This window comes from Panulirus ornatus, chromosome 4, assembly GCF_036320965.1.
Source record: "Panulirus ornatus isolate Po-2019 chromosome 4, ASM3632096v1, whole genome shotgun sequence".
Lineage (NCBI taxonomy): Eukaryota > Metazoa > Arthropoda > Malacostraca > Decapoda > Palinuridae > Panulirus > Panulirus ornatus.
The window spans coordinates 66,001,426-66,027,621 of NC_092227.1; the positions used below are offsets into that span (position 1 = coordinate 66,001,426).

Genomic DNA, 26,196 nt, shown 5'->3' on the forward strand with positions numbered 1-26,196 from the left:
AGTGAGCTTGGGAAGGAGACTTGTGTGAGGAAGTACCAGGAGAGACTGAGTACAGAATGGAAAAAGGTGAGAACAATGGAAGTAAGGGGAGTGGGGGAGGAATGGGATGTATTTAGGGAATCAGTGATGGATTGCGCAAAAGATGCTTGTGGCATGAGAAGAGTGGGAGGTGGGTTGATTAGAAAGGGTAGTGAGTGGTGGGATGAAGAAGTAAGAGTATTCGTAAAAGAGAAGAGAGAGGCATTTGGACGATTTTTGCAGGGAAAAAATGCAATTGAGTGGGAGACGTATAAAAAAAAGAGACAGGAGGTCAAGAGAAAGGTGCAAGAGGTGAAAAAAAGGGCAAATGAGAGTTGGGGTGAGAGAGTATCATTAAATCTTAGGGAGAATAAAAAGATGTTCTGGAAGGAGGTAAATAAAGTGCATAAGACAAGGGAGCAAATGGGAACTTCAGTGAAGGGCGCAAATGGGGAGGTGATAACAAGTAGTGGTGATGTGAGAAGGAGATGGAGTGAGTATTTTGAAGGTTTGTTGAATGTGTTTGATGATAGAGTGGCAGATATAGGGTGTTTTGGTCGAGGTGGTGTGCAAAGTGCGAGGGTTAGGGAAAATGAGTTGGTAAACAGAGAAGAGGTAGTAAAAGCTTTGCGGAAGATGAAAGCCGGCAAGGCAGCAGGTTTGGATGGTATTGCAGTGGAATTTATTAAAAAAGGGGGTGACTGTATTGTTGACTGGTTGGTAAGGTTATTTAATGTATGTATGACTCATGGTGAGGTGCCTGAGGATTGGCGGAATGCGTGCATAGTGCCATTGTACAAAGGCAAAGGGGATAAGAGTGAGTGCTCAAATTACAGAGGTATAAGTTTGTTGAGTATTCCTGGCAAATTATATGGGAGGGTATTGATTGAGAGGGTGAAGGCATGTACAGAGCATCAGATTGGGGAAGAGCAGTGTGGTTTCAGAAGTGGTAGAGGATGTGTGGATCAGGTGTTTGCTTTGAAGAATGTATGTGAGAAATATTTAGAAAAGCAAATGGATTTGTATGTAGCATTTATGGATCTGGAGAAGGCATATGATAGAGTTGATAGAGATGCTCTGTGGAAGGTATTAATAATATATGGTGTGGGAGGAAAGTTGTTAGAAGCAGTGAAAAGTTTTTATCGAGGATGTAAGGCATGTGTACGTGTAGGAAGAGAGGAAAGTGATTGGTTCTCAGTGAATGTAGGTTTGCGGCAGGGGTGTGTGATGTCTCCATGGTTGTTTGATTTATTTATGGATGGGGTTGTTAGGGAGGTGAATGCAAGAGTTTTGGAAAGAGGGGCAAGTATGAAATCTGTTGGGGATGAGAGAGCTTGGGAAGTGAGTCAGTTGTTGTTCGCTGATGATACAGCGCTGGTGGCTGATTCATGTGAGAAACTGCAGAAGCTGGTGACTGAGTTTGGTAAAGTGTGTGAAAGAAGAAAGTTAAGAGTAAATGTGAATAAGAGCAAGGTTATTAGGTACAGTAGGGTTGAGGGTCAATTCAATTGGGAGGTGAGTTTGAATGGAGAAAAACTGGAGGAAGTGAAGTGTTTTAGATATCTGGGAGTGGATCTGGCAGCGGATGGAACCATGGAAGCGGAAGTGGATCATAGGGTGGGGGAGGGGGCAAAAATTCTGGGAGCCTTGAAGAATGTGTGGAAGTCGAGAACATTATCTCGGAAAGCAAAAATGGGTATGTTTGAAGGAATAGTGGTTCCAACAATGTTGTATGGCTGGGAGGCGTGGACTATGGATAGCGTTGTGCGCAGGAGGATGGATGTGCTGGAAATGAGATGTTTGAGGACAATGTGTGGTGTGAGGTGGTTTGATCGAGTAAGTAACGTAAGGGTAAGAGAGATGTGTGGAAATAAAAAGAGCGTGGTTGAGAGAGCAGAAGAGGGTGTTTTGAAATGGTTTGGTCACATGGAGAGAATGAGTGAGGAAAGATTGACCAAGAGGATATATGTGTCGGAGGTGGAGGGAACGAGGAGAAGAGGGAGACCAAATTGGAGGTGGAAAGATGGAGTGAAAAAGATTTTGTGTGATCGGGGCCTGAACATGCAGGAGGGTGAAAGGAGGGCAAAGAATAGAGTAAAATTGGAGCGATGTGGTATACCGGGGTTGACGTGCTGTCAGTGGGTTGAATCAAGGCATGTGTATGGGGGGGGCTGGGCCATTTCTTTCGTCTGTTTCCTTGCACTACCTCGCAAACGCGGGAGACAGCGGCAAAAAAAAAAAAAAAAAAATGAACAAATTACATTTTCTGTACTTTCTTATCTAAAGGATAAGTTTACAGGTCTCCTCTTAGAAAAATCTGAATGTCTTTCTCCTCCTACCATATTTATCCACAAGCTTTCTTCCACTATCACAATTCTCATTAAGACCCAGAGGTCTGTTGCTGTTTAAATTCAGTTGCAAACATTTTCCATACACTAGTAACATATGGGGAACCTGTATAAGATCTATGTCCTCACATAATTTTCAATTTTTGAAGCTGTATCACTTATGAGATACCATCTTTCCTTTGCAAACCCTCAGTATCAATATGTGTTTGTAAAAAAACTTCTAAATTACAATGCATCTCAGTATATATATTTTTTTCTTTTTTTTTTTGCTCTGTCGCTGTCTCCCGCGTTTGCGAGGTAGTGCAAGGAAACAGACGAAAGAAATGGCCCAACCCACCCCCATACACATGCCTTGATTCAATCCACTGACAGCACGTCAACCCCGGTATACCACATCGCTCCAATTCACTCTATTCTTTGCCCTCCTTTCACCCTCCTGCATGTTCAGGCCCCGATCACACAAAATCTTTTTCACTCCATCTTTCCACCTCCAATTTGGTCTCCCTCTTCTCCTCGTTCCCTCCACCTCCGACACATATATCCTCTTGGTCAATCTTTCCTCACTCATTCTCTCCATATGACCAAACCATTTCAAAACACCCTCTTCTGCTCTCTCAACCACGCTCTTTTTATTTCCACACATCTCTCTTACCCTTACGTTACTTACTCGATCAAACCACCTCACACCACACATTGTCCTCAAACATCTCATTTCCAGCACATCCATCCTCCTGCGCACAACTCTATCCATAGTCCACGCCTCGCAACCATACAACATTGTTGGAACCACTATTCCTTCAAACATACCCATTTTTGCTTTCCGAGATAATGTTCTCGACTTCCACACATTCTTTAAGGCTCCCAGAATTTTCGCCCCCTCCCCCACCCTATGATCCACTTCCGCTTCCATGGTTCCATCTGCTGCCAGATCCACTCCCAGATATCTAAAACTTCACTTCCTCCAGTTTTTCTCCATTCAAACTCACCTCCCAATTGAATTGACCCTCAACCCTACTGTACCTAATAACCTTGCTCTTATTCACATTTACTCTTAACTTTCTTCTTTCACACACTTTACCAAACTCAGTCACCAGCTTCTGCAGTTTCTCACATGAATCAGCCACCAGCGCTGTATCATCAGCGAACAACAACTGACTCACTTCCCAAGCTCTCTCATCCCCAACAGATTTCATACTTGCCCCTCTTTCCAAAACTCTTGCATTCACCTCCCTAACAACCCCATCCATAAATAAATCAAACAACCATGGAGACATCACACACCCCTGCCGCAAACCTACATTCACTGAGAACCAATCACTTTCCTCTCTTCCTACACGTACACATGCCTTACATCCTCGATAAAAACTTTTCACTGCTTCTAACAACTTGCCTCCCACACCATATATTCTTAATACCTTCCACAGAGCATCTCTATCAACTCTATCATATGCCTTCTCCAGATCCATAAATGCTACATACAAATCCATTTGCTTTTCTAAGTATTTCTCACATACATTCTTCAAAGCAAACACCTGATCCACACATCCTCTACCACTTCTGAAACCACACTGCTCTTCCCCAATCTGATGCTCTGTACATGCCTTCACCCTCTCAATCAATATCCTCCCATATAATTTGCCAGGAATACTCAACAAACTTATACCTCTGTAATTTGAGCACTCACTCTTATCCCCTTTGCCTTTGTACAATGGCACTATGCACGCATTCCGCCAATCCTCAGGCACCTCACCATGAGTCATACATACATTAAATAACCTTACCAACCAGTCAACAATACAGTCACCCCCTTTTTTAATAAATTCCACTGCAATACCATCCAAACCTGCTGCCTTGCCGGCTTTCATCTTCCGCAAAGCTTTTACTACCTCTTCTCTGTTTACCAACTCATTTTCCCTAACCCTCGCACTTTGCACACCACCTCGACCAAAACACCCTATATCTGCCACTCTATCATCAAACACATTCAACAAACCTTCAAAATACTCACTCCATCTCCTTCTCACATCACCATTACTTGTTATCACCTCCCCATTTGCGCCCTTCACTGAAGTTCCCATTTGCTCCCTTGTCTTACGCACTTTATTTACCTCTTTCCAGAACATCTTTTTATTCTCCCTAAAATTTAATGATACTCTCTCACCCCAACTCTCATTTGCCCTTTTTTTCACCTGTTGCACCTTTCTCTTGACCTCCTGTCTCTTTCTTTTATACGTCTCCCACTTAATTTCATTTTTTCCCTGCAAAAATCGTCCAAATGCCTCTCTCTTCTCTTTCACTAATACTCTTACTTCTTCATCCCACCACTCACTACCCTTTCTAATCAACCCACCTCCCACTCTTCTCATGCCACAAGCATCTTTTGCGCAATCCATCACTGAATGATTCCCTAAATACATCCCATTCCTCCCCCACTCCCCTTACTTCCATTGTTCTCACCTTTTTCCATTCTGGATTCAGTCTCTCCTGGTACTTCCTCACACAAGTCTCCCTCCCAAGCTCACTTACTCTCACCACCCTCTTCACCCCAACATTCACTCTTCTTTTCTGAAAACCCATACAAATCTTCACCTTAGCCTCCACAAGATAATGATCAGACATCCCTCCAGTAGCACCTCTCAGCACATTAACATCCAAAAGTCTCTCTTTCGCACGCCTGTCAATTAACACGTAATCCAATAACGCTCTCTGGCCATCTCTCCTACTTACATAAGTATACTTATGTATATCTCGCTTTTTAAACCAGGTATTCCCAATCATCAGTCCTTTTTCAGCACAGAAATCTACAAGCTCTTCACCATTTCCATTTACAACACTGAACACCCCATGTATACCAATTATTCCCTCAACTGCCACATTACTCACCTTTGCATTCAAATCACCCAACACTATAACCAGGTCTCGTGCATCAAAACCACTAACACACTCATTCAGCTGCTCCCAAAACACTTGCCTCTCATGATCTTTCTTCTCATGCCCAGGTGCATATGCACCAATAATCACCCATCTCTCTCCATCAACTTTCAGTTTTACCCATATTAATCGAGAATTTACTTTCTTACATTCTATCACATACTTCCACAACTCCTGTTTCAGGAGTACTGCTACTCCTTCCCTTGCTCTTGTCCTCTCACTAACCCCTGACTTTACTCCCAAGACATTCCCAAACCACTCTTCCCCTTTACCCTTGAGCTTCGTTTCACTCAGAGCCAAAACATCCAGATTCCTTTCCTCAAACATACTACCTATCTCTCCTTTTTTCACATCTTGGTTACATCCACACACATTTAGGCACCCCAATCTGAGCCTTCGAGGAGGATGAGCACTCCCCGCGTGACTCCTTCTTCTGTTTCCCATTTTAGAAAGTTAAAAAAATACAAGGAGGGGAGGATTTCTGGCCCCCCGCTCCCGTCCCCTCTAGTCGCTTTCTACGACACGCGAGGAATGCGTGGGAAGTATTCTTTCACCCCTATCCCCAGGGATAATATACATATATATATACACATACACACACATACACACACACACACGCACATATACACACACACACACATACATATATATACATGTGAAAAATGTAAGAAACAATTTAGAAAACTGAAACTTCTAGCTTGAAATGAAATGAAAAAATGAATGTCACATAATGGTTCAACCTCTGGCTATGGAAAGGAAATGTTTAATTTATTTACACAAATGTCAATAGTAGTTCTCATCAATTTAACCACTGTATCAATAAGCTTCAATGTCTAAGCTACATTTTTTCCAATTTCACTATTTTCTTGTCAAAGCACCAAGTATGAAAACTATCACTCCAGTAACACAACTATAAACATTTACTTCCCCTTTAAAAAAAGTTCTGGGGAAGTCTGTCTCGATACACTGCGGGACACTCTACCACCTGGCGAGGTTTGTGTTGCAATGGTTCTTGATTCACAAACGTAGTAGCATCGTAGTAGCTTTGTCGCTGTCTCCCGCATTTGCGAGGTAGCGCAAGGAAACAGACGAAAGAAATGGCCCAACCCACCCACATACACATGTATATACATACGTCCACACACGCAAATATACATACCTACACAGCTTTCCATGGTTTACCCCAGACACTTCACATGCCCTGATTCAATCCACTGACAGCACGTCAACCCCGGTATACCACATCGATCCAATTCACTCTATTCCTTGCCCTCCTTTCACCCTCCTGCATGTTCAGGCCCCGATCACACAAAATCTTTTTCACTCCATCTTTCCACCTCCAATTTGGTCTCCCACTTCTCCTCATTCCCTCCACCTCTGACACATATATCCTCTTGGTCAGTCTTTCCTCACTCATTCTCTCCATGTGCCTAAACCATTTCAAAACACCCTCTTCTGCTCTCTCAACCATGCTCTTTTTATTTCCACACATCTCTCTTACCCTTACGTTACTTACTCGATCAAACCACCTCACACCACATACTGTCCTCAAACATCTCATTTCCAGCACATCCATCCTCCTGCGCACAACTCTATCCATAGCCCACGCCTCGCAACCATACAACATTGTTGGAACCACTATTCCTTCAAACATACCCATTTTTGCTTTCCGAGATAATGTTCTCGACTTCCACACATTCTTCAAGGCTCCCAGGATTTTCGCCCCCTCCCCCACCCTATGATCCACTTCCGCTTCCATGGTTCCATCCGCTGCCAGATCCACTCCCAGATATCTAAAACACTTTACTTCCTCCAGTTTTTCTCCATTTAAACTTACCTCCCAATTGACTTGACCCTCAACCCTACTGTACCTAATAACCTTGCTCTTATTCACATTTACTCTTAACTTTCTTCTTTCACACACTTTACCAAACTCAGTCACCAGCTTCTGCAGTTTCTCACATGAATCAGCCACCAGCGCTGTATCATCAGCGAACAACAACTGACTCACTTCCCAAGCTCTCTCATCCCCAACACACTTCATACTTGCCCCTCTTTCCAAAACTCTTGCATTCAACTCCCTAACAACCCCATCCATACACAAATTAAACAACCATGGAGACATCACACACCCCTGCCACAAACCTACATTCACTGAGAACCAATCACTTTCCTCTCTTCCTACACGTACACATGCCTTACATCCTCGATAAAAACTTTTCACTGCTTCTAACAACTTGCCTCCCACACCATATATTCTTAATACCTTCCACAGAGCATCTCTATCAACTATATCATATGCCTTCTCCAGATCCATAAATGCTACATACAAATCCATTTGCTTTTCCTCCCGCAACAATATTCTTAATACCTTCCACAGAGCATCTCTATCAACTATATCATATGCCTTCTCCAGATCCATAAATGCTACATACAAATCCATTTGCTTTTCTAAGTATTTCTCACATACATTCTTCAAAGCAAACATGTGATCCACACATCCTCTACCACTTCTGAAACCACACTGCTCAGTATATATACTACCAGATAATACTCATGTAGTACCTTGTATGCCTAGCAGCGGCACAGCATAAGTTAATTCTTAAACTTCAGGTACTAGTAAACTTGGCTACCACTGTGGGCACAAAAAACATGAGAATAACAAACTCTTGAAAACATGCAATATTCTTGTAAAATTCAAGATATGCATGTAAAAGTATGAAAAATAAAAAAATACTCCTTATCTATCTCTGTTTTGCCATTATGGAGTGATGAAATTTGTGTATGTACTTATGATTGCTACACTTTGTGCATAAAAAAATCAAAAAATATTCATTATATTCTTATGAATTTTAAGATACCCATGCAGAGTGAAAAAAGAAAAAATAATTCCTTTATCTACCATCATTTTGCTATGGTAGAGTGTTTTACAATTTATGAATGCTACATTTAGCATGAAATCAAAATTATGGCAAGGAAATTCATATGTCACAGCTGATCAAGTACCAACAAATGATCTAAATCTCTCTTTGAGGGTTAGAGGCTGCATAGCACATGTACTACATCTCTCTTTAAGGGTTACAGGCTGCATAGCACATGCACTAAATGTCTTGCTAGGTTGAGTTGTATATCACCTAACATAGCGTTCGACATTATCTCTCAACAAATCCTCAAACAAAAAATAATCAACACCACTCTCCACAACAATACAAAAATAGTTGGCCAGTATCATAACCTGCTGCCATACCAGAGTCACTCCTAATAACTTCACTTCTAAAGCCATTAAGCTGCCCAACTGAATTCCCATAGAATTCTTTCTCCAACCTTCTTAAATCTGACATCAGATTACCTCCCACAAATCAAAACATGAATTTCCTCTCATATACAGACAACCTCACAATTACAGCACCTAGACACCACAGGTGTAACATCAAACAAGAAGCACTACATTACACAACTGGAGCAATGGCTTACTTAGAGCAGAATGTTTCCACCTTCAAAGAAGTCTTCAATTACACATTTAATCCCAGAGAGACAAAAGGCCAACTCATACCCTCTAGTTACCTTGAGTGGAGAATCACTCTCACTGAACAAGACATCAACCATTCTTTGCATTACACACAATTCACATGTCATTCACTACCCCACACCTAAAAACACAAAACAAAAGCAAAGCACAAACTAAATCTGCTACCAAAGTCGGACAAGATAAACAATCCCTTAAAATTCTCTACGCACAAATCAGTCTTTTTATCCTCTAGGTGGGGTTCCTCCCTTAGGTATTTACAAGACATGAATGACATGTAATTATGGGTCCTAAACCGAGAGAAAATAATCAATGATAATCTTCCAATGTGCTTAGTTTATCATCACTAAATGAGCTAGGACACGTAATCAAAGGGACATAAATATTTCTTTAATCCCCTACCCCCCAAATGACTCTGGGATTCATAATGATCTTTCCCTACTGAGGTTCTAAAGACTACATCCCATCAAGTACTATCCTATTCAAGAGGTGGTGGCTACTATTTCACTGGCATTGTGGTAAAATTCATACTGGGGGGCCTATGTCCTAGTGGATGGGACAACCATCAACAATGATTTCAACAAGTATATTATCAGTATACTCGCCAAAAATGATATTCTTCAGAAACAAGGGATCACTAATATTCTATCTCATATCCCCCACCAGTGATTCATGGATAAATTTCGTTATATCATGGATCACTCTTGTACATCATGATACAGTCAAAAAGGTGAAGCTAGTGCACAATCTGTTATGCTAGCTGGTTCTAAAACCATTCAAGTCTGTTCCTCTTTCCATTATTGTTATGTCTGCACATGGAGATAATATCAGATGGCATGATACAACATGGAGAAGATATGAAGCTTCACAATAAAGATGTGCATATATTTACATTTTATCCCTGGGAATAGGGGAGAAAGAATACTTACCACGAATTCCCCCATGTCATAGAAGGCAACTAAAAGGGAAGGGAGCAGGCGACTGGAAATCCTTCCCTCTCATTTTTGGTTTTCCAATAGAAGGGAAAGAGAAGGGGGCCAAGTGAGTATATATCCTCTAAGGCTCAGACCTTTATTCTTAACACTACCTCACTGATGCGGGAAATGGTGAATATGTATGAAAAAAATATTTACATTCCTTTATGGGAAAACTTTGGCCCTACTATGGGTTACTGTCTGTTCCTGCCCTTCAAAAGACCCTGGTCCTCCACTGCTTCATTGTGCAACAAAGGTCGAGATGTGGGTCTGCCATTTAGATAGAGTTAGAGGGTTGTTTTTCGTCTATGACTTGCTCCCAACACAACCAACCCTACAAGGAAGACAGCCTATGAAAAGCAAGACTTCCTTCCTCCAGGATAGAGCTAAGAGAGCCTCTTGTTTAATAATGTGCTACTCGAGGTCAGTGAAGACAAAACCCCAATGGTAAAGGCTTGACTGACTGACTGATGTTTGACCCCAGGTAACATAATCCTGGGAAGGGGATCAGTATCATCCCTCTGAGACATCATCATTCTAGTCCATACCTCTGGGTATTCCCCATGTAAGGGGCCCACACATTGAAATCCTCCATAGAAAAGGTGAACAATTGGACAAAACTAGAAGCATGGGTGAAGGAAGTCACAAGAAGGTGAACTCCAGAACAATGCAAACACTGACATGATATAAGCTGGAACACCATATATGTACCAACTGACCTAACAGTAATCCTCATTTACATGCCTTATGTAGGCATAACAAGTGCACATGCACTCTCAGAAGCATATATGAATACGAACCAACCTCTATAATTCATATGAAGTCATTTACACTGTTCTGACTGTCCCAGTTAAATTGAAGTCATTTACATTGTTCTGACTGTCCCAGTTAAATTAGACTAGAACAATTATCTGTGTTTTGAAGAAGGAATTTAGTAAGCCAAAGCTAGCCATCATTGTAGCCAAGAAATAATGAAATGTGTCTCAACAAATAAACCTGGGACAATGATGTCCCTGCTAAGTGGAGACAGTTGATTGGACATACGGTGGACTTTTGCTAACCCATATCATTAATCATCTTGCAAGTGATTAACAAAGGGTAAGAAGAATATGTCACAAGTGACATAGAGGTTAAGATGCCACTAACTCCCAGTGGTCAAAAATATCTCATGGTTCATGGGACAATCCAAACCCAATAAACATGGGGATTAAGAGGCCACTAACTCTCAGAGGTCTGAAGTCTCATATAATGCAGACTTACATTAAACATGGCAGTATCAAAGTTCCTGTAAGTACTAAACACATACTCTAACTAGAATGTAAAAACGAAATGCAATACCACCCAATAAACCATCCACAAAGGTATGAGTGTGAAAAATGTTTACCATCAAGTGAGGAGGAAAGAATGGCCCGACCACTCTGTGTAAAGGTGAGACCAGTTACTGCAGCTGTGTGTTCGGAGAATGTCACAAAGCAGAAGGAGGACTGAGTAGACCACATCTTAACCTGTTGAAATTAAACAATATCAATTTTAATATCATGCTCATGTCGTATACAACTGAAACAGTGGCATAACTGGGTAAACCTAACCCTCTAAGAATTTTAATGTGGTTATGAGTGTGCATGCCTCATATATACCTAATCATCTTAATATGTAAATTACAACAAACAGTTGTACATAATTTCATTGTTATATGATATATGCATTTACAAAAAATTAGCTTAAACTAATCAACCTATTACAAAAAAGGGAGCTGGATACCAACTCTGATTATTAATGTTCCCTATGAACAGAAAAAAAAAGGCTATGGAGAGTGTCAAAGGTACCAAAATTTCAAATATAAAATACACAGAAAAGTTGATAATTATCTAACACAACCTACTAAGAATCCATCTGCAATAAGGCCGACATCAAGATTTCATAAAAATCATGTTGGCCTGATAATAGTCCAAGCACATACAGACATTTAGCAACTGGTTACACAGCAAAACCCTAAACATTGGGAAACTTCCCTACATTATAAGTGTCTTTCCTGAAATCCTCTAACATCACAATCTCTTGGAAAAATTTTCCACAAAACTAAACCAAAATATCCCCCTCTCATGTACAGAGCATGGCTTCAGAATTAGTCATTTTGCAACTACACTGCACACAAACTTCACATAACTCACAGTACTAGTAAAAATAAACAAACTTTTAACGATGTTCCTAAACATATCCTCACACAAAAGACATTCAACACCACCCTACACAAAATTGACAAAAAAACGTTCAGTCAGCCTTAAAATCTACTTGGCCAAAGTTATTCACAAAGGCTTCAACCCCCAAATCCTAAAGCTCTACATTAGAGTCCCCTAATCCACTTGAATACTTTTGTATGAGATTTTATTGCTCCAACAGCTAGCTTTTACCTAGCTTTTTGCTAATCACAGTGTGGTCAGTTTAGCATTGTCTGGCATCACAACTGAGTAAAATCATGGCACCATCAGCCAAATGCCAGGAAAGAAAGAACTACTTGATCAGAATAACAGAATCTCCCTTAAAAGTATTAACAGTGAACTAGGAAACACAAAAAAAAACTATCACAAATATAGTTTATCTATATTAGGTACAGTAGGGTTGAGGGTCAAGTCAATTGGGAGGTAAGTTTGAATGGAGAAAAATGGAGGAAGTAAAGTGTTTTAGATACCTGGGAGTGGATCTGGCAGCGGATGGAACCATGGAAGCGGAAGTGGATCATAGGGTGGGGGAGGGGGCGAAAATCCTGGGAGCCTTGAAGAATGTGTGGAAGTCGAGAACATTATCTCGGAAAGCAAAAATGGGTATGTTTGAAGGAATAGTGGTTCCAACAATGTTGTACGGTTGCGAGGCGTGGGCTATGGATAGAGTTGTGCGCAGGAGGGTGGATGTGCTGGAAATGAGATGTCTGAGGACAATGTGTGGTGTGAGGTGGTTTGATCGAGTAAGTAATGTAAGGGTAAGAGAGATGTGTGGAAATAAAAAGAGCGTGGTTGAGAGAGCAGAAGAGGGTGTTTTGAAATGGTTTGGGCACATGGAGAGAATGAGTGAGGAAAGATTGACCAAGAGGATATATGTGTCAGAGGTGGAGGGAACGAGGAGAAGTGGGAGACCAAATTGGAGGTGGAAAGATGGAGTGAAAAAGATTTTGTGTGATCGGGGCCTGAACATGCAGGAGGGTGAAAGGAGGGCAAGAAATAGAGTGAATTGGATCGATGTGGTATACCGGGGTTGACGTGCTGTCAGTGGATTGAATCAAGGCATGTGAAGCGTCTGGGGTAAACCATGGAAAGCTGTGTAGGTATGTATATTTGCATGTGTGGACGTGTATGTATATACATGTGTATGGGGGTGGGTTGGGCCATTTCTTTCGTCTGTTTCCTTGCGCTACCTCGCAAACGCGGGAGACAGCGGCAAAAAAAAAAAAACAAAAAAAAAAAAACCCTCTGATGCCCATTTCCTCCGAGAACTCCCAGCAAGAGAAAAGCCAAGGCAAAAGCCTACACTTATCCCAGTCCTTACATGTCTCCCTTACGTAAGCCAATCCATGCATCCTTCACCTGCTTCTCTCCATTCTAGTACTCTAGTGCTCTTCCAATCTATTTCCCTGTCATATGTGGTCTTCTCTCATGATTTTCAAAACATAATTACAAGTTATGCATCATCAAATTTTCACCATCAAACTCATGGTGAGGTGCTTGTGGATTGGCAAAATGCATGCACAGTGCCAGTGTATAAAGACAAGGAAGGTAAAGGGGGGGTGTTGAAGCCAGAGAGATATAAATCTGTTGAGTGCACTGGGTAAGTTGTAAGGGAAAATAGTGATTGAGAGGGTAAAGACATGTCCAGAACATCAGATTTGGGGGTAACAATGGGGTCTCACAAGCAATACAGGATGTGTGGGTCAGGTGTTTGCTTTAAAGAATGAATCTAAGGAATACTTGGAGAAACAGTAGGATTTGTATGTGGCATTTATGGATCTGGAGAAAGCATAATGGGGCTGACATAGATGCTTTGTGGAAGGTCTTAAGAATATATAGAGGGAGGAAAGTTACCAGAAGCAGTAAGAAGCTTTCATCATGGGTGCAAGGCATGGAACTAGCAGAAACAGAGGAGAGTAAGTGGTTCCAAAAGAAGGTTAGTCTGCAGCAAGGGTGTTTGTCATAACCATGGCTGTTTGATTTGTTTATGAATGGGGTGGTGAGGGAGTTAAATGCAAAGGTCTGAGAGAAAGGGGCAAGTATGCAGTCTGTAGGGGGTGATGGAACATTGGAAGTGAGCCAGCTGTTGTTTGCTGATGAAAAAGACTGATGGAAAATTTGAAAGAGAAACTGCAGAAGTTGATGAATGAATTTGGAAGATTGTGTGAATAGAGGAAGTGAGAGGGCATGTGAATAAAAGCAGGGTTAAGTTTAACAGGGAAGAGGGACTGGTTAGTTTGAATAAGGTGTGAGTTTGAATAAGGAAAATTTGGAGGAAGCAAAGTTTTTAGATACCTGGGAGTGATAAGTGATCATAATGCCAAATGGAACCATGGGAAGCAGAAGTGAGTCAAAAGGTGGGTGACAGGCTGAAGGTTTGGGAAGCACTAAAGAATTTGCAAAAAGAGAGGTCATTATCTGGGAAGAAAAAAATGGGCATGTTTGAAGAAACAGTAGTCCCAACACAGTTATAAGAATGCATGGCATGGGCAATAGGCAATGAGCAGAGCAGGGTGGATGTCTTGCAAATGAAATGTGTCAGACAATGTGTGATGTAAAGTGGTATGATCAAGTTAGTAATAACAGGGTAAGAGAGAAGTGGGGTAATAAAAATGTGGGTGAGAGAGATAAAGAGGGTATGCTGAAATGGTCTGGACATATGGAGAGAATGAGCAAGAAGCTATCAAAGAGAATATATCTGTCAGAAATGGAAGGAAAAAGGAGAGGGAGATGGGAGATGGAAGGATGGAGTGAAAATGGTTTCGAGTGATCAGGGTCTGAACAAACATGAGAAAGAAATGTGTGCTGGAGGAGTTAGTGTTCATTAAACCACTCACCATGGCATGAGCATGACTGACTGTGAGGAGTAATCTTTATGCATTGCTAATTTGGCAAAAACCCAGGCCCAGTGGGCAGCCTTGAAATAGAGGTGCAAATTGGCAATGATATCTACATCTACAGGAGGTAGTCACCCCTCATACATTTACAACTGTTGGAGTTGAGGGTCAAAAGCTCATATTGTACACAAGTAACTTCTATGTTGAGTTATATATCAATTCATCTAGAAAATTATGGTCTAGATAATCCTAATGAAAAATTATGGAAATTTATTTTGGAATATTCAAATAATTCCAACACACAGAGGGTACAGTGGATTTTAGAACTGCTGCAGTGGAAGGATAGAAGAATATGGAAAACCACAATGGGAATCTTATTTTTTTCAACACCACCACTGCTAAAAGAGCTATATATGCAAAGAGGACCACACACTTTCAAATACTTATGTTACACAGAATAGTTGTCTAATGTTATCAACTGTTAAAAACACATCATGCTGAGTTTATGAACTTCTTCAAGTTACAATAAAAAAGTCACAAACCTTGCCATCCTCACCACCAGTTGCCAGATATTGCCCATCTGGGGAATAAACCACTACTCTCATGTTGTTAAAGTGACCCTGTAAAGACAAAAATGAAGTTCACTGCATGTTCATATAACTTTATGAAACTTCATTCACTATCAATCTGAGTTTCATCACTATCAATCTGAATTTCATCATGTCAAAAATGTGTTTCTTCAAATTTCAAAAAGCTGAGGAATCTAAGGAAAAGGGTGAAACCATCAAAAGGCTGCATGCTGGCACTACCCACAAAGTCTATTTCATCAAACAGAATCCCTATTCCAGCAAAAGAGAGCTAGAGATCCCTCTTCCATTGAAAGAGTGCTGGAAATCCTCCTTTCCTCTATTATCACTTTCCACAAACAGAATAAGGATCAACCCAGTGAGGAATCTTCCTCAAAGACTCAATCGTTTGTACCTAATGCTACTTCTACAGGGCAGGAAATGGTGAAAGGGTAGACAACATTGCTAAACTTCTTGACCTGTAGTCCTGCCCATTATAAGCACTGCCAGAGCTCTACAGAAAGGAATCTTGAGAAAGAAAGATAAGGCAATGGCATATACATGTAGTCTAGGTAACATCCAGACTCTTAAAACTTAGGCCTTTGGTAATCTATCTATATCTATATCTATGATGCCTGTTCCCTCCATTTCCATTTCCACAGCAACAGAGTCTCCCTAACAAGTGAAAACTAGTGCTGCTTCTTAGCCTTTCATGCTTCACCCTTAAGAGTCCAATGGCAGAGGGTAAGTCTATGTGGTGTTTGCATTGTCTCCTACCTAATGTTCCAATTGACTACTTCTAACTAATGCTCCTGCCTAATGTTCCTACCAAGTACTACTAACTAATGTTCCTGTCTAAATGTACCTACCTACTACTATCTATCTACATCTAACATTTTGCCAAATGGCAGGGATAGTGCACAGTTAGGTAATCATGAATATATGAGTATGATACTAACTAAGGCAGCAGGTTTGGATGGTATTGCAGTGGAATTTATTAAAAAAGGGGGTGACTGTATTGTTGACTGGTTGGTAAGGTTATTTAATGTATGTATGACTCACAGTGAGGTGCCTGAGGATTGGCGGAATGCGTGCATAGTGCCATTGTACAAAGGCAAAGGGGATAAGAGTGAGTGCTCAAATTACAGAGGTATAAGTTTGTTGAGTATTCCTGGTAAATTATATGGGAGGGTATTGATTGAGAGGGTGAAGGCATGTACAGAGCATCAGATTGGGATGTTTGAGGACAATATGTGGTGTGAGGTGGTTTGATCGAGTAAGTAATGTAAGGGTGAGAGAGATGTGTGGAAATAAAAAGAGTGTGGTTGAGAGAGCAGAAGAGGGTGTTTTGAAGTGGTTTGGTCACATGGAGAGAATGAGTGGGGAAAGATTGACCAAGAGGATATATGTGTCGGAGGTGGAGGGAACGAGGAGAAGTGGGAGACCAAATTGGAGGTGGAAAGATGGAGTGAAAAAGATTTTGAGTGATCGGGGCCTGAACATGCAGGAGGGTGAAAGGCGTGCAAGGAATAGAGTGAATTGGAACGATGTGGTATACCGGGGTCGACGTGCTGTCAATGGATTGAACCAGGGCATGTGAAGCGTCTGGGCTAAACCATGGAAAGTGTGTGGGGCCTGGATGTGGAAAGGGAGCTGTGGTTTCGGTGCATTATTACATGACAGCTAGAGACTGAGTGTGAACGAATGGGGCCTTTGGTGTCTTCCTAGCGCTACCTCGCACACATGAGGGGGGAGGGGGTTGTTATTCCATGTGTGGTGGGGTGGCGATGGGAACAAATAAAGGCAGACAGTATGAATTATGTACATGTGTATATATGTATATGTCCGTGTGTGTATATATATGTGTACATTGAGATGTATAGGTATGTATATTTGCGTGTGTGGACGTGTATGTATATACATGTGTATGTGGGCGGGTTGGGCCATTCTTTCGTCTGTTTCCTTGCTCTACCTCGCTAACGCGGGAGACAGCGACAAAGCAAAATAAATAATAAATACATAACGTTCTTTACCACTTCAGAAACCACAATCAAATCAAACACCTGATCCTAACGATTTTTACCACTTCAGAAACCACAATGTTCCTCCCCCAGTCTGAAGCTATGTGCATGCTACCACCCTCTCAATCCCTGTTCTCCAATTGTACTTACCATGTACACTTATATTCAAGCATTCACTTCTGTTTCCCTTGCTTTTACAATACTGGTACTATATAGGCGTTCTGTCAATCAAGAAGCACCTTACCATGAGCCATAGGTTCAGTGAAAATCATAACTAACCAATCAGTAACAGTCATCCTCTTTCTTAAAAAAATTCACCTTCAATCCCATCAACTGCAGCTCCTTTTCCATACCTCAACTTACACAAGACTTTCACCTAATTGCTAATTTCCATGACTCTTACTTCGCATACCTTTATATCCAAAAGAACCTACATCTGCCTCCCTATCAGTGAACACAGAACAGTCCTCTAAAATACTCTGCCAAATACCACTTCTCTATTCATCTTTCATTTATAGTACCATCTTATGTAATCAGATAATCTACATAATATTCTTATGTATGAGGTCATTAAAGTACCATTTCAGGAAAATGAATCACAGAATAGACAAATGTAACGATCATGGCCTCTTAAATCTCTGAACTAAATAAGAGTCATGTAAAACAAAACTTTTTAACAGGACCAACCATACAAGAACACTGAAAAAAGTTTTACACCTCTAATAGAACCCATGTTGAAGAGAGGAATATGAAGGTATGTGTTGATCACCACCTTGGTTATAGGTATGATATCATTCAATTCCGGAGTGTATTGTACATAAAAACAAATGCTTGAGATGCTCTTACTATTGACAGTTAGGATGCCTGATGAATTCTTTAATGTTTCAAGAAAACAACCAAAGCAACTACTTTATTTCTACATCTTTTCAATAAACTCTGATCAACCAAGTGAATCATGATGAGCAACTAAATATATTAAGCACGAATTTACCTGCTGTTTCAGGACATAAGTTTCACTCTGCCACTCCCATACTACAAGCTGCCCAAGAGATGATACACCAAGTGCTATCCAATCACCACTTGAGTTAATTGCAACACTTGTGATGGTCTGGGGAAAAAATTATCAAAGATGAGAACACAAAAATATTACATCATCATCTAGCAGATATATACATTAGAGAAGCAAAATTTGATTGGAACTCAAAAATGCATGCATAGAGGCAATACCATGGTAAAATGCCCTTTAATCTAATGAAACTTTTTCTTTCAAGAAAATCTGGCACACTGTGATAATCTAAACAATTCTAGAATTTCTCCAGAATGTAAATTACTTCGCTACTTTTTCTTTGTTTTGTTTCACTATCTGATTTTTTGCAAGCTCCTTTTAATATCCTCCTCCTCCTCTTCACCAAAATTCTCTCATAACCAAAATGAATTTAGAAATAAAACTTTACCCATATTTTAATTTTTTCAATCTAGAATAGAAAAAGTTTATTAAAAAAAAGCCTGCATATCTGAAATATTTTGGTTTATTCATTTTTCACAAATGTGCAACATGCATCATTTCTGAATCAGAAAATAAAAACTGCAAAAAGAACTAACACTTGGAACAAAAAAATCACAATAAGAATTTTCTTAAATTATGAGAGGAAACATCTACCTAAAACACTCCACTGAACCAAAACAGCAGAGCATAAATTAGTTGAGATGTCTTATTGTTCTACATTCCTCTTTTCTGCTTTTCAATATACTCATCCACTTATATGTATAACTTGCTTTATCAATGCTCATATTCTTTGTATGTCTTTACTTCTTGTGGGAAGAAAGTGGCATCAAATCATATTTCACTTACATGGCAGTATTAGTGAAAGAGAAGAGAGAGGCATTTGGACGATTTTTGCAGGGAAAAAATGCAATTGAGTGGGAGACGTATAAAAGAAAGAGACAGGAGGTCAAGAGAAAGGTGCAAGAGGTGAAAAAAAGGGCAAATGAGAGTTGGGGTGAGAGAGTATCATTAAATTTTAGGGAGAATAAAAAGATGTTCTGGAAAGAGGTAAATAAAGTGCGTAAGACAAGGGAGCAAATGGGAACTTCAGTGAAGGGCGCAAATGGGGAGGTGATAACAAGTAGTGGTGATGTGAGAAGGAGATGGAGTGAGTATTTTGAAGGTTTGTTGAATGTGTTTGATGATAGAGTGGCAGATATAGGGTGTTTTGGTCGAGGTGGTGTGCAAAGTGAGAGGGTTAGGGAAAATGATTTGGTAAACAGAGAAGAGGTAGTAAAAGCTTTGCGGAAGATGAAAGCCGGCAAGGCAGCAGGTTTGGATGGTATTGCAGTGGAATTTATTAAAAAAGGGGGTGACTGTATTGTTGACTGGTTGGTAAGGTTATTTAATGTATGTATGACTCATGGTGAGGTGCCTGAGGATTGGCAGAATGCGTGCATAGTGCCACTGTACAAAGGCAAAGGGGATAAGAGTGAGTGCTCAAATTACAGAGGTATAAGTTTGTTGAGTATTCCTGGTAAATTATATGGGAGGGTATTGATTGAGAGGGTGAAGGCATGTACAGAGCATCAGATTGGGGAAGAGCAGTGTGGTTTCAGAAGTGGTAGAGGATGTGTGGATCAGGTGTTTGCTTTGAAGAATGTATGTGAGAAATACTTAGAAAAGCAAATGGATTTGTATGTAGCATTTATGGATCTGGAGAAGGCATATGATACAGTTGATAGAGATGCTCTGTGGAAGGTATTAAGAATATATGGTGTGGGAGGCAAGTTGTTAGAAGCAGTGAAAAGTTTTTATCGAGGATGTAAGGCATGTGTACGTGTAGGAAGAGAGGAAAGTGATTGGTTCTCAGTGAATGTAGGTTTGCAGAAGGGGTGTGTGATGTCTCCATGGTTGTTTAATTTGTTTATGGATGGGGTTGTTAGGGAGGTGAATGCAAGAGTTTTGGAAAGAGGGGCAAGTATGAAGTCTGTTGGGGATGAGAGAGCTTGGGAAGTGAGTCAGTTGTTGTTCGCTGATGATACAGCGCTGGTGGCTGATTCATGTGAGAAACTACAGAAGCTGGTGACTGAGTTTGGTAAAGTGTGTGGAAGAAGAAAGTTAAGAGTAAATGTGAATAAGAGCAAGGTTATTAGGTACAGTAGGGTTGAGGGTCAAGTCAATTGGGAGGTGAGTTTGAATGGAGAAAAACTGGAGGAAGTGAAGTGTTTTAGATATCTGGGAGTGGATCTGGCAGCGGATGGAACCATGGAAGCGGAAGTGGATCATAGGGTGGGTGAGGGGGCGAAAATTCTGGGAGCCTTGAAGAATGTGTGGAAGTCGAGAACATTATCTCGGAAAGCAAAAATGGGTATGTTTGAAGGGATAGTGGTTCCAACAATGTTGTATGGTTGCGAGGCGTGGGCTATGGATAGAGTTGTGCGCAGGAGGATGGATGTGCTGGAAATGAGATGTTTGAGGACAATGTGTGGTGTGAGGTGGTTTGATCGAGTAAGTAACGTAAGGGTAAGAGAGATGTGTGGAAATAAAAAGAGCGTGGTTGAGAGAGCAGAAGAGAGTGTTTTGAAATGGTTTGGGCACATGGAGAGAATGAGTGAGGAAAGATTGACCAAGAGGATATATGTGTCGGAGGTGGAGGGAACGAGGAGAAGAGGGAGACCAAATTGGAGGTGGAAAGATGGAGTGAAAAAGATTTTGTGTGATCGGGGCCTGAACATGCTGGAGGGTGAAAGGAGGGCAAGGAATAGAGTGAATTGGAGCGATGTGGTATACCGGGGTTGACGTACTGTCAGTGGATTGAATCAAGGCATGTGAAGCGTCTGGGGTAAACCATGGAAAGCTGTGTAGGTATGTATATTTGCGTGTGTGGACGTATGTATATACATGTGTATGGGGGTGGGTTGGGCCATTTCTTTCGTCTGTTTCCTTGCGCTACCTCGCAAACGCGGGAGACAGCGACAAAGCAAAAAAAAAAAAAAAAAAAAAATCTATGAGAAAACATTCAGTTATTCCTGACCCATTAAGATATAGAAATAATCAACAACTTCTGGCTAAACTGCCCATCTACTACCCTCAACTAAATACAGGAAAAAGCATATGATACAAATAGGAGAGCTATATGAACATGAAAGGTGAAAATGCTAGCAGAAAGTGGAAAAAAATTCTTTTAGAATCTTGTTGAAGTGCAGACCTCTGATACAAAAACACAATTTACCACAGTGGTTCCTAACCTGTGATCCTTATACCCCTTGTTGGAGTCTGTAAAAGCAATACTACAGGCCCATGAGCTATGATCAAAACTTCAAAAGGCTTCAGTTGAAATTGAACATTTACCCACAATAGTCATTTAGGCTAAATTTACAAGTTTCCTTGTTCTTGTCTGCAATTATGTTAACTCAGTACAGCAACAGTGGTTATCTCAAGCAGGTCACAACCTGTGACAGGCTGCTGATGACATCATAGAAATTTCTTATTTTTCAAATGTGACTGGTATACTGGAATCTTGAGCCATAAATGAAAGCTTGCTTTATGAGTGTTACATTGTGGAATTTGTCTATAAAACTTCTCAGAGCAACTCCTGATATTTCTTTAGTCAAAAGTTAGAGAATTTATTCACACACACAAGTCTTTTGAAATAAGAAACTTTTCATGCTGCTTTGTAATATGATATACCATTGCAGAATAGTAAAGAAAACTGATGTTTTCTGTATATTTACAACAACTGTTTTAAGTTTTTGTGCATAAAACTAACAAGTTAGGCAGTCACAGTACCTACCTAGAATACATCCAGTACATGACGGACCTTTGACAAGGTGGTAACATCTCATGTCCAGAACAACAGCCAAAATAAAACGACAAAAAGCAGAGAATTGAACTAAAGTGTCTGTGCATTACATATGTGTCAGAAGTTCATGTTGTGTCAAATAAACACCTGATAATAATGGGTCAGAGGATTAAATCTAAATTAAAGTTAAAATGGAAACAGCAAAAAAAAAATGTAGGAGCATGAATCACAAATATGTATGTATCCCTTGTGATGTATATGTATAGACCCTCAAGATGAACAGAAGCCATAATGTGTTCTCTGTTATGATACATCATCCAATGAAAGCAAGAAGCCAGGCAAACTTCACCAGCATCTAAAGGTTTGGAAAGCCTTTTCTCTCAACAACAGCATCAGTAAATGAATGAGAGAGATATGCCTTAGAGATAATCAAGGTTTGATTGTGAAAAAAGATATTCCTTCTCACCCTTCCTGGACCAATCCACATATTGCCAGCTCATTGTTCAAATGAATAAAACTTGCCTCTACCAATCACTGACTGCCACAAGGTGGAGACACACAAAGTTATCCCAAAATGATTGTACGTCCCTTACTTTCCTGCAGGTTATAGTGCCAACCCACTGCTGCGACAAAAAGGCTCTCAGAGAACTCTGCTTTTTTCCCAAGGGATGGGAGGGCTAGGCAGGACAAGAAACCCCACCTCAAAAAAAATGGTCATACACTGCCTTACAGAGAAAAGGCTTTTCATTCTTCTAAACTACATTTCTGTCCTCCGTAGTCTGTCCTTGAGCAGACAAGAACAAATCCACATAAAAAGAGAGGATCAGACAAAACTTTTAAAAGACTAACAAAAATATGAAATAATTTCATTGGCGACATAGGAAAATTGGAATCAGGCTCTCATGGAGGAAGCATCCCTAAACCCACATTGACAGACACTTCATCTTAATTAAGGTAACCTTCAACAATTTGTGAAAAAGCCTAAACCCATTTTCTTGATTTTTCCAATGAAAAGTATCTAAGAAAGGCCAAATTAAAGCCCATCTTCCCATCATGTGGTCTACCATAAGGACCAAGATGTACCAACAACAGATCTCTTGATCTTTTCTTTTCTTTTTCTTTCATACTATTTGCCATCTCCCACATTAGCGAGGTTGCGTTAAGAACAGAGGACTGGACCTTTGAGGGAATATCCTCACCTGGCCTCCTTCTCTGTCCCTTCTTTCGGGGGGGGGAAAAAAAAAAAAAAGAGGGGAGGATTTCCAGCCCCCCCCCCCCCCACTCCCTTCCCTTTTAGTCGCATTCTACGACACGCAGGGAATACGTGGGAAGTATTCTTTCTCCCTTATATGTATATATTCCTTAGAAGGAGTCTTTTGAAATAAATTACAGTGCCTGCCAATGAAGTAGGCTGCAGCACAGCCAGCAAGGATAAACATGAAATAAAACTGAAAACTATTGATTCACCACCAAGTACTGGTTTTCCTTTCCTCTTCATACACTCCTTGAAATGACCAGGAGCTGAATCAGGAAGGTTTTGAAGCCATTTTGGGTCTATCTTTGCCCAAATTTCACAAACAGCCACCCCTTAGCTTAGGCAGTGATGGAGTATCCCTTTTACATAATTTCTTTTTTATAAGTGCCCTTTTTTAGTTTTTTTTTCCAAACTATTCGCCATTTCTCACGTTAGCAAGGTAGCGTTAAGAACAGAGGACTGGGCCTCTGAGGGAATATCCTCACCTGGCCCCCTTCTCTGTTCCTTTTTTTTTTTTTTTTTTTTTTCTTTTTTTTATACCTCGTCGCTGTCTCCCGCGTTTGCGAGGTAGCGCAAGGAAACAGACGAAAGAAATGGCCCAACCCCCCCCATACACATGTACATACATACGTCCACACACGCAAATATACATACCTACACAGCTTTCCATGGTTTACCCCGGACGCTTCACATGCCTTGATTCAATCCACTGACAGCACGTCAACCCCTGTATACCACATCGCTCCAATTCACTCTATTCCTTGCCCTCCTTTCACCCTCCTGCATGTTCAGGCCCCGATCACACAAAATCCTTTTCACTCCATCTTTCCACCTCCAATTTGGTCTCCCTCTTCTCCTCGTTCCCTCCACCTCCGACACATATATCCTCTTGGTCAACCTTTCCTCACTCATTCTCTCCATGTGCCCAAACCACTTCAAAACACCCTCTTCTGCTCTCTCAACCACGCTCTTTTTATTTCCACACATCTCTCTTACCCTTACGTTACTTACTCGATCAAACCACCTCACACCACACATTGTCCTCAAACATCTCATTTCCAGCACATCCATCCTCCTGCGCACAACTCTATCCATAGCCCACGCCTCGCAACCATACAACATTGTTGGAACCACTATTCCTTCAAACATACCCATTTTTGCTTTCCGGGATAATGTTCTCGACTTCCACACATTTTTCAAGGCTCCCAAAATTTTTGCCCCCTCCCCCACCCTATGATCCACTTCCGCTTCCATGGTTCCATCCGCTGACAGATCCACTCCCAGATATCTAAAACACTTCACTTCCTCCAGTTTTTCTCCATTCAAACTCACCTCCCACTTGACTTGACCCTCAACCCTACTGTACCTAATAACCTTGCTCTTATTCACATTTACTCTTAACTTTCTTCTTCCACACACTTTACCAAACTCCGTCACCAGCTTCTTTTGGAAAATTAAAAAAAAAAAGAGGGGAGGATTTCCAGCCCCCCGCTCCCTTCCCTTTTAGTCGCCTTCTACGACACGCAGGGAATACGTGGGAAGTATTCTTTCTCCCCTATCCCTAGGGATGTCCTCTTAATTTTCTATTAGATTTAAATCTGGTGACTTCCTGGGCCAGTCACTGAAAAACTTCACTGCACAGTCCTTTAACCAATCAGTGACTAGTTTGGCAGTCTTGGGGAGTTGCATCCTGCATGAAGAATTCAGCTATGCGCTTTTTGAATGAATCTGGAAGATGGCCACACAATAGCTTGAGGTTTCATTCTTTGCAATATTTTGAAGGTCCACAACACCATGATAAGGGAAACAATCCCATACCATAAGTAACGCAGGGAACTATACAATGCTTGCAATGTACTTGAGGTCAAATGAAACACACCACAGTTGACTGGTACACATGCTCATCATGGCCACCTCTTTTACAGCATCAGCAACATCAGTTACCCTGACATCTGCAAAACGTTTACAGTGTGAAGGTTTCCTGGTACAGAATTCCTTCAGCTGTCCTCAGATCACGGTCACTGACGAGCTTTACTTTCAGTCTGTTGTTCTCAACATCATCCAAGACATAATCATCTGAATTCTCAAAGCACCGACACTGGCTCCTCCATACCATGGAATCAAGAGGCGTCGAGGTTACCGTGTGTTTTCAGTCAGCAAATGCCACAGTGCGGTTTATGTCGTCACCACCGTCCACTACATAACTTCTCACATAATAATAATTCAGGGTCGACGCCGTAAACGTCCAAGGGAACCATTAATTAACAAAACTTGCGAAAATTATCACGAGCACAAGCTTGCTGTCACCTTGCTTGAAAACCTTTCTCCAATGTTGATCTAAATCAAGATTTTTTTCACCAAGAGGGCTTGAATGTCCCAGTATGCACAATTAAACCCTTAACAATTTCTATCTATCTATCTATCTATCTATCTATCTATATCTATATCTCTAATACCAGTTCCAACTGGAACTCCCTCAAGGGAGTGGCCACAGAAATAGGATCTCCATTACTTAAGAACTCCAGTGCCACTTCTTAGGCTTTAGCACCTCACTCTTAACTGGCCATTGGCAGAGGACAACTCTATTGTAGTGTTTGCAGAGGCTCCTACCTAATGTTCCAACTGACTACTTCTATCTAATGCTCCTATCAACTATTTCTACCTCACATTTCTACCTAATGCTGCAACCATCTTCCCTAAAGGCTGGGCTA

General features: G+C 40.9%; 1 protein-coding gene across 1 annotated transcript in view; it reads right to left on the reverse strand.

The window, feature by feature from the left end:
• The window catches only part of LOC139764815 (periodic tryptophan protein 2 homolog), a 171,866-nt gene that overhangs the window by 75,055 nt on the left and 70,615 nt on the right, over nt 1-26,196 (reverse strand). The window contains exons 9-11 of the mRNA XM_071691767.1: nt 18,432-18,548; nt 15,396-15,473; nt 11,182-11,302 (exon numbers count right to left, since the gene is read on the reverse strand). Of these exons, the coding sequence (XP_071547868.1) occupies nt 11,182-11,302; nt 15,396-15,473; nt 18,432-18,548 (316 nt within the window). The remainder of the gene's footprint in view (nt 1-11,181; nt 11,303-15,395; nt 15,474-18,431; nt 18,549-26,196) is intronic.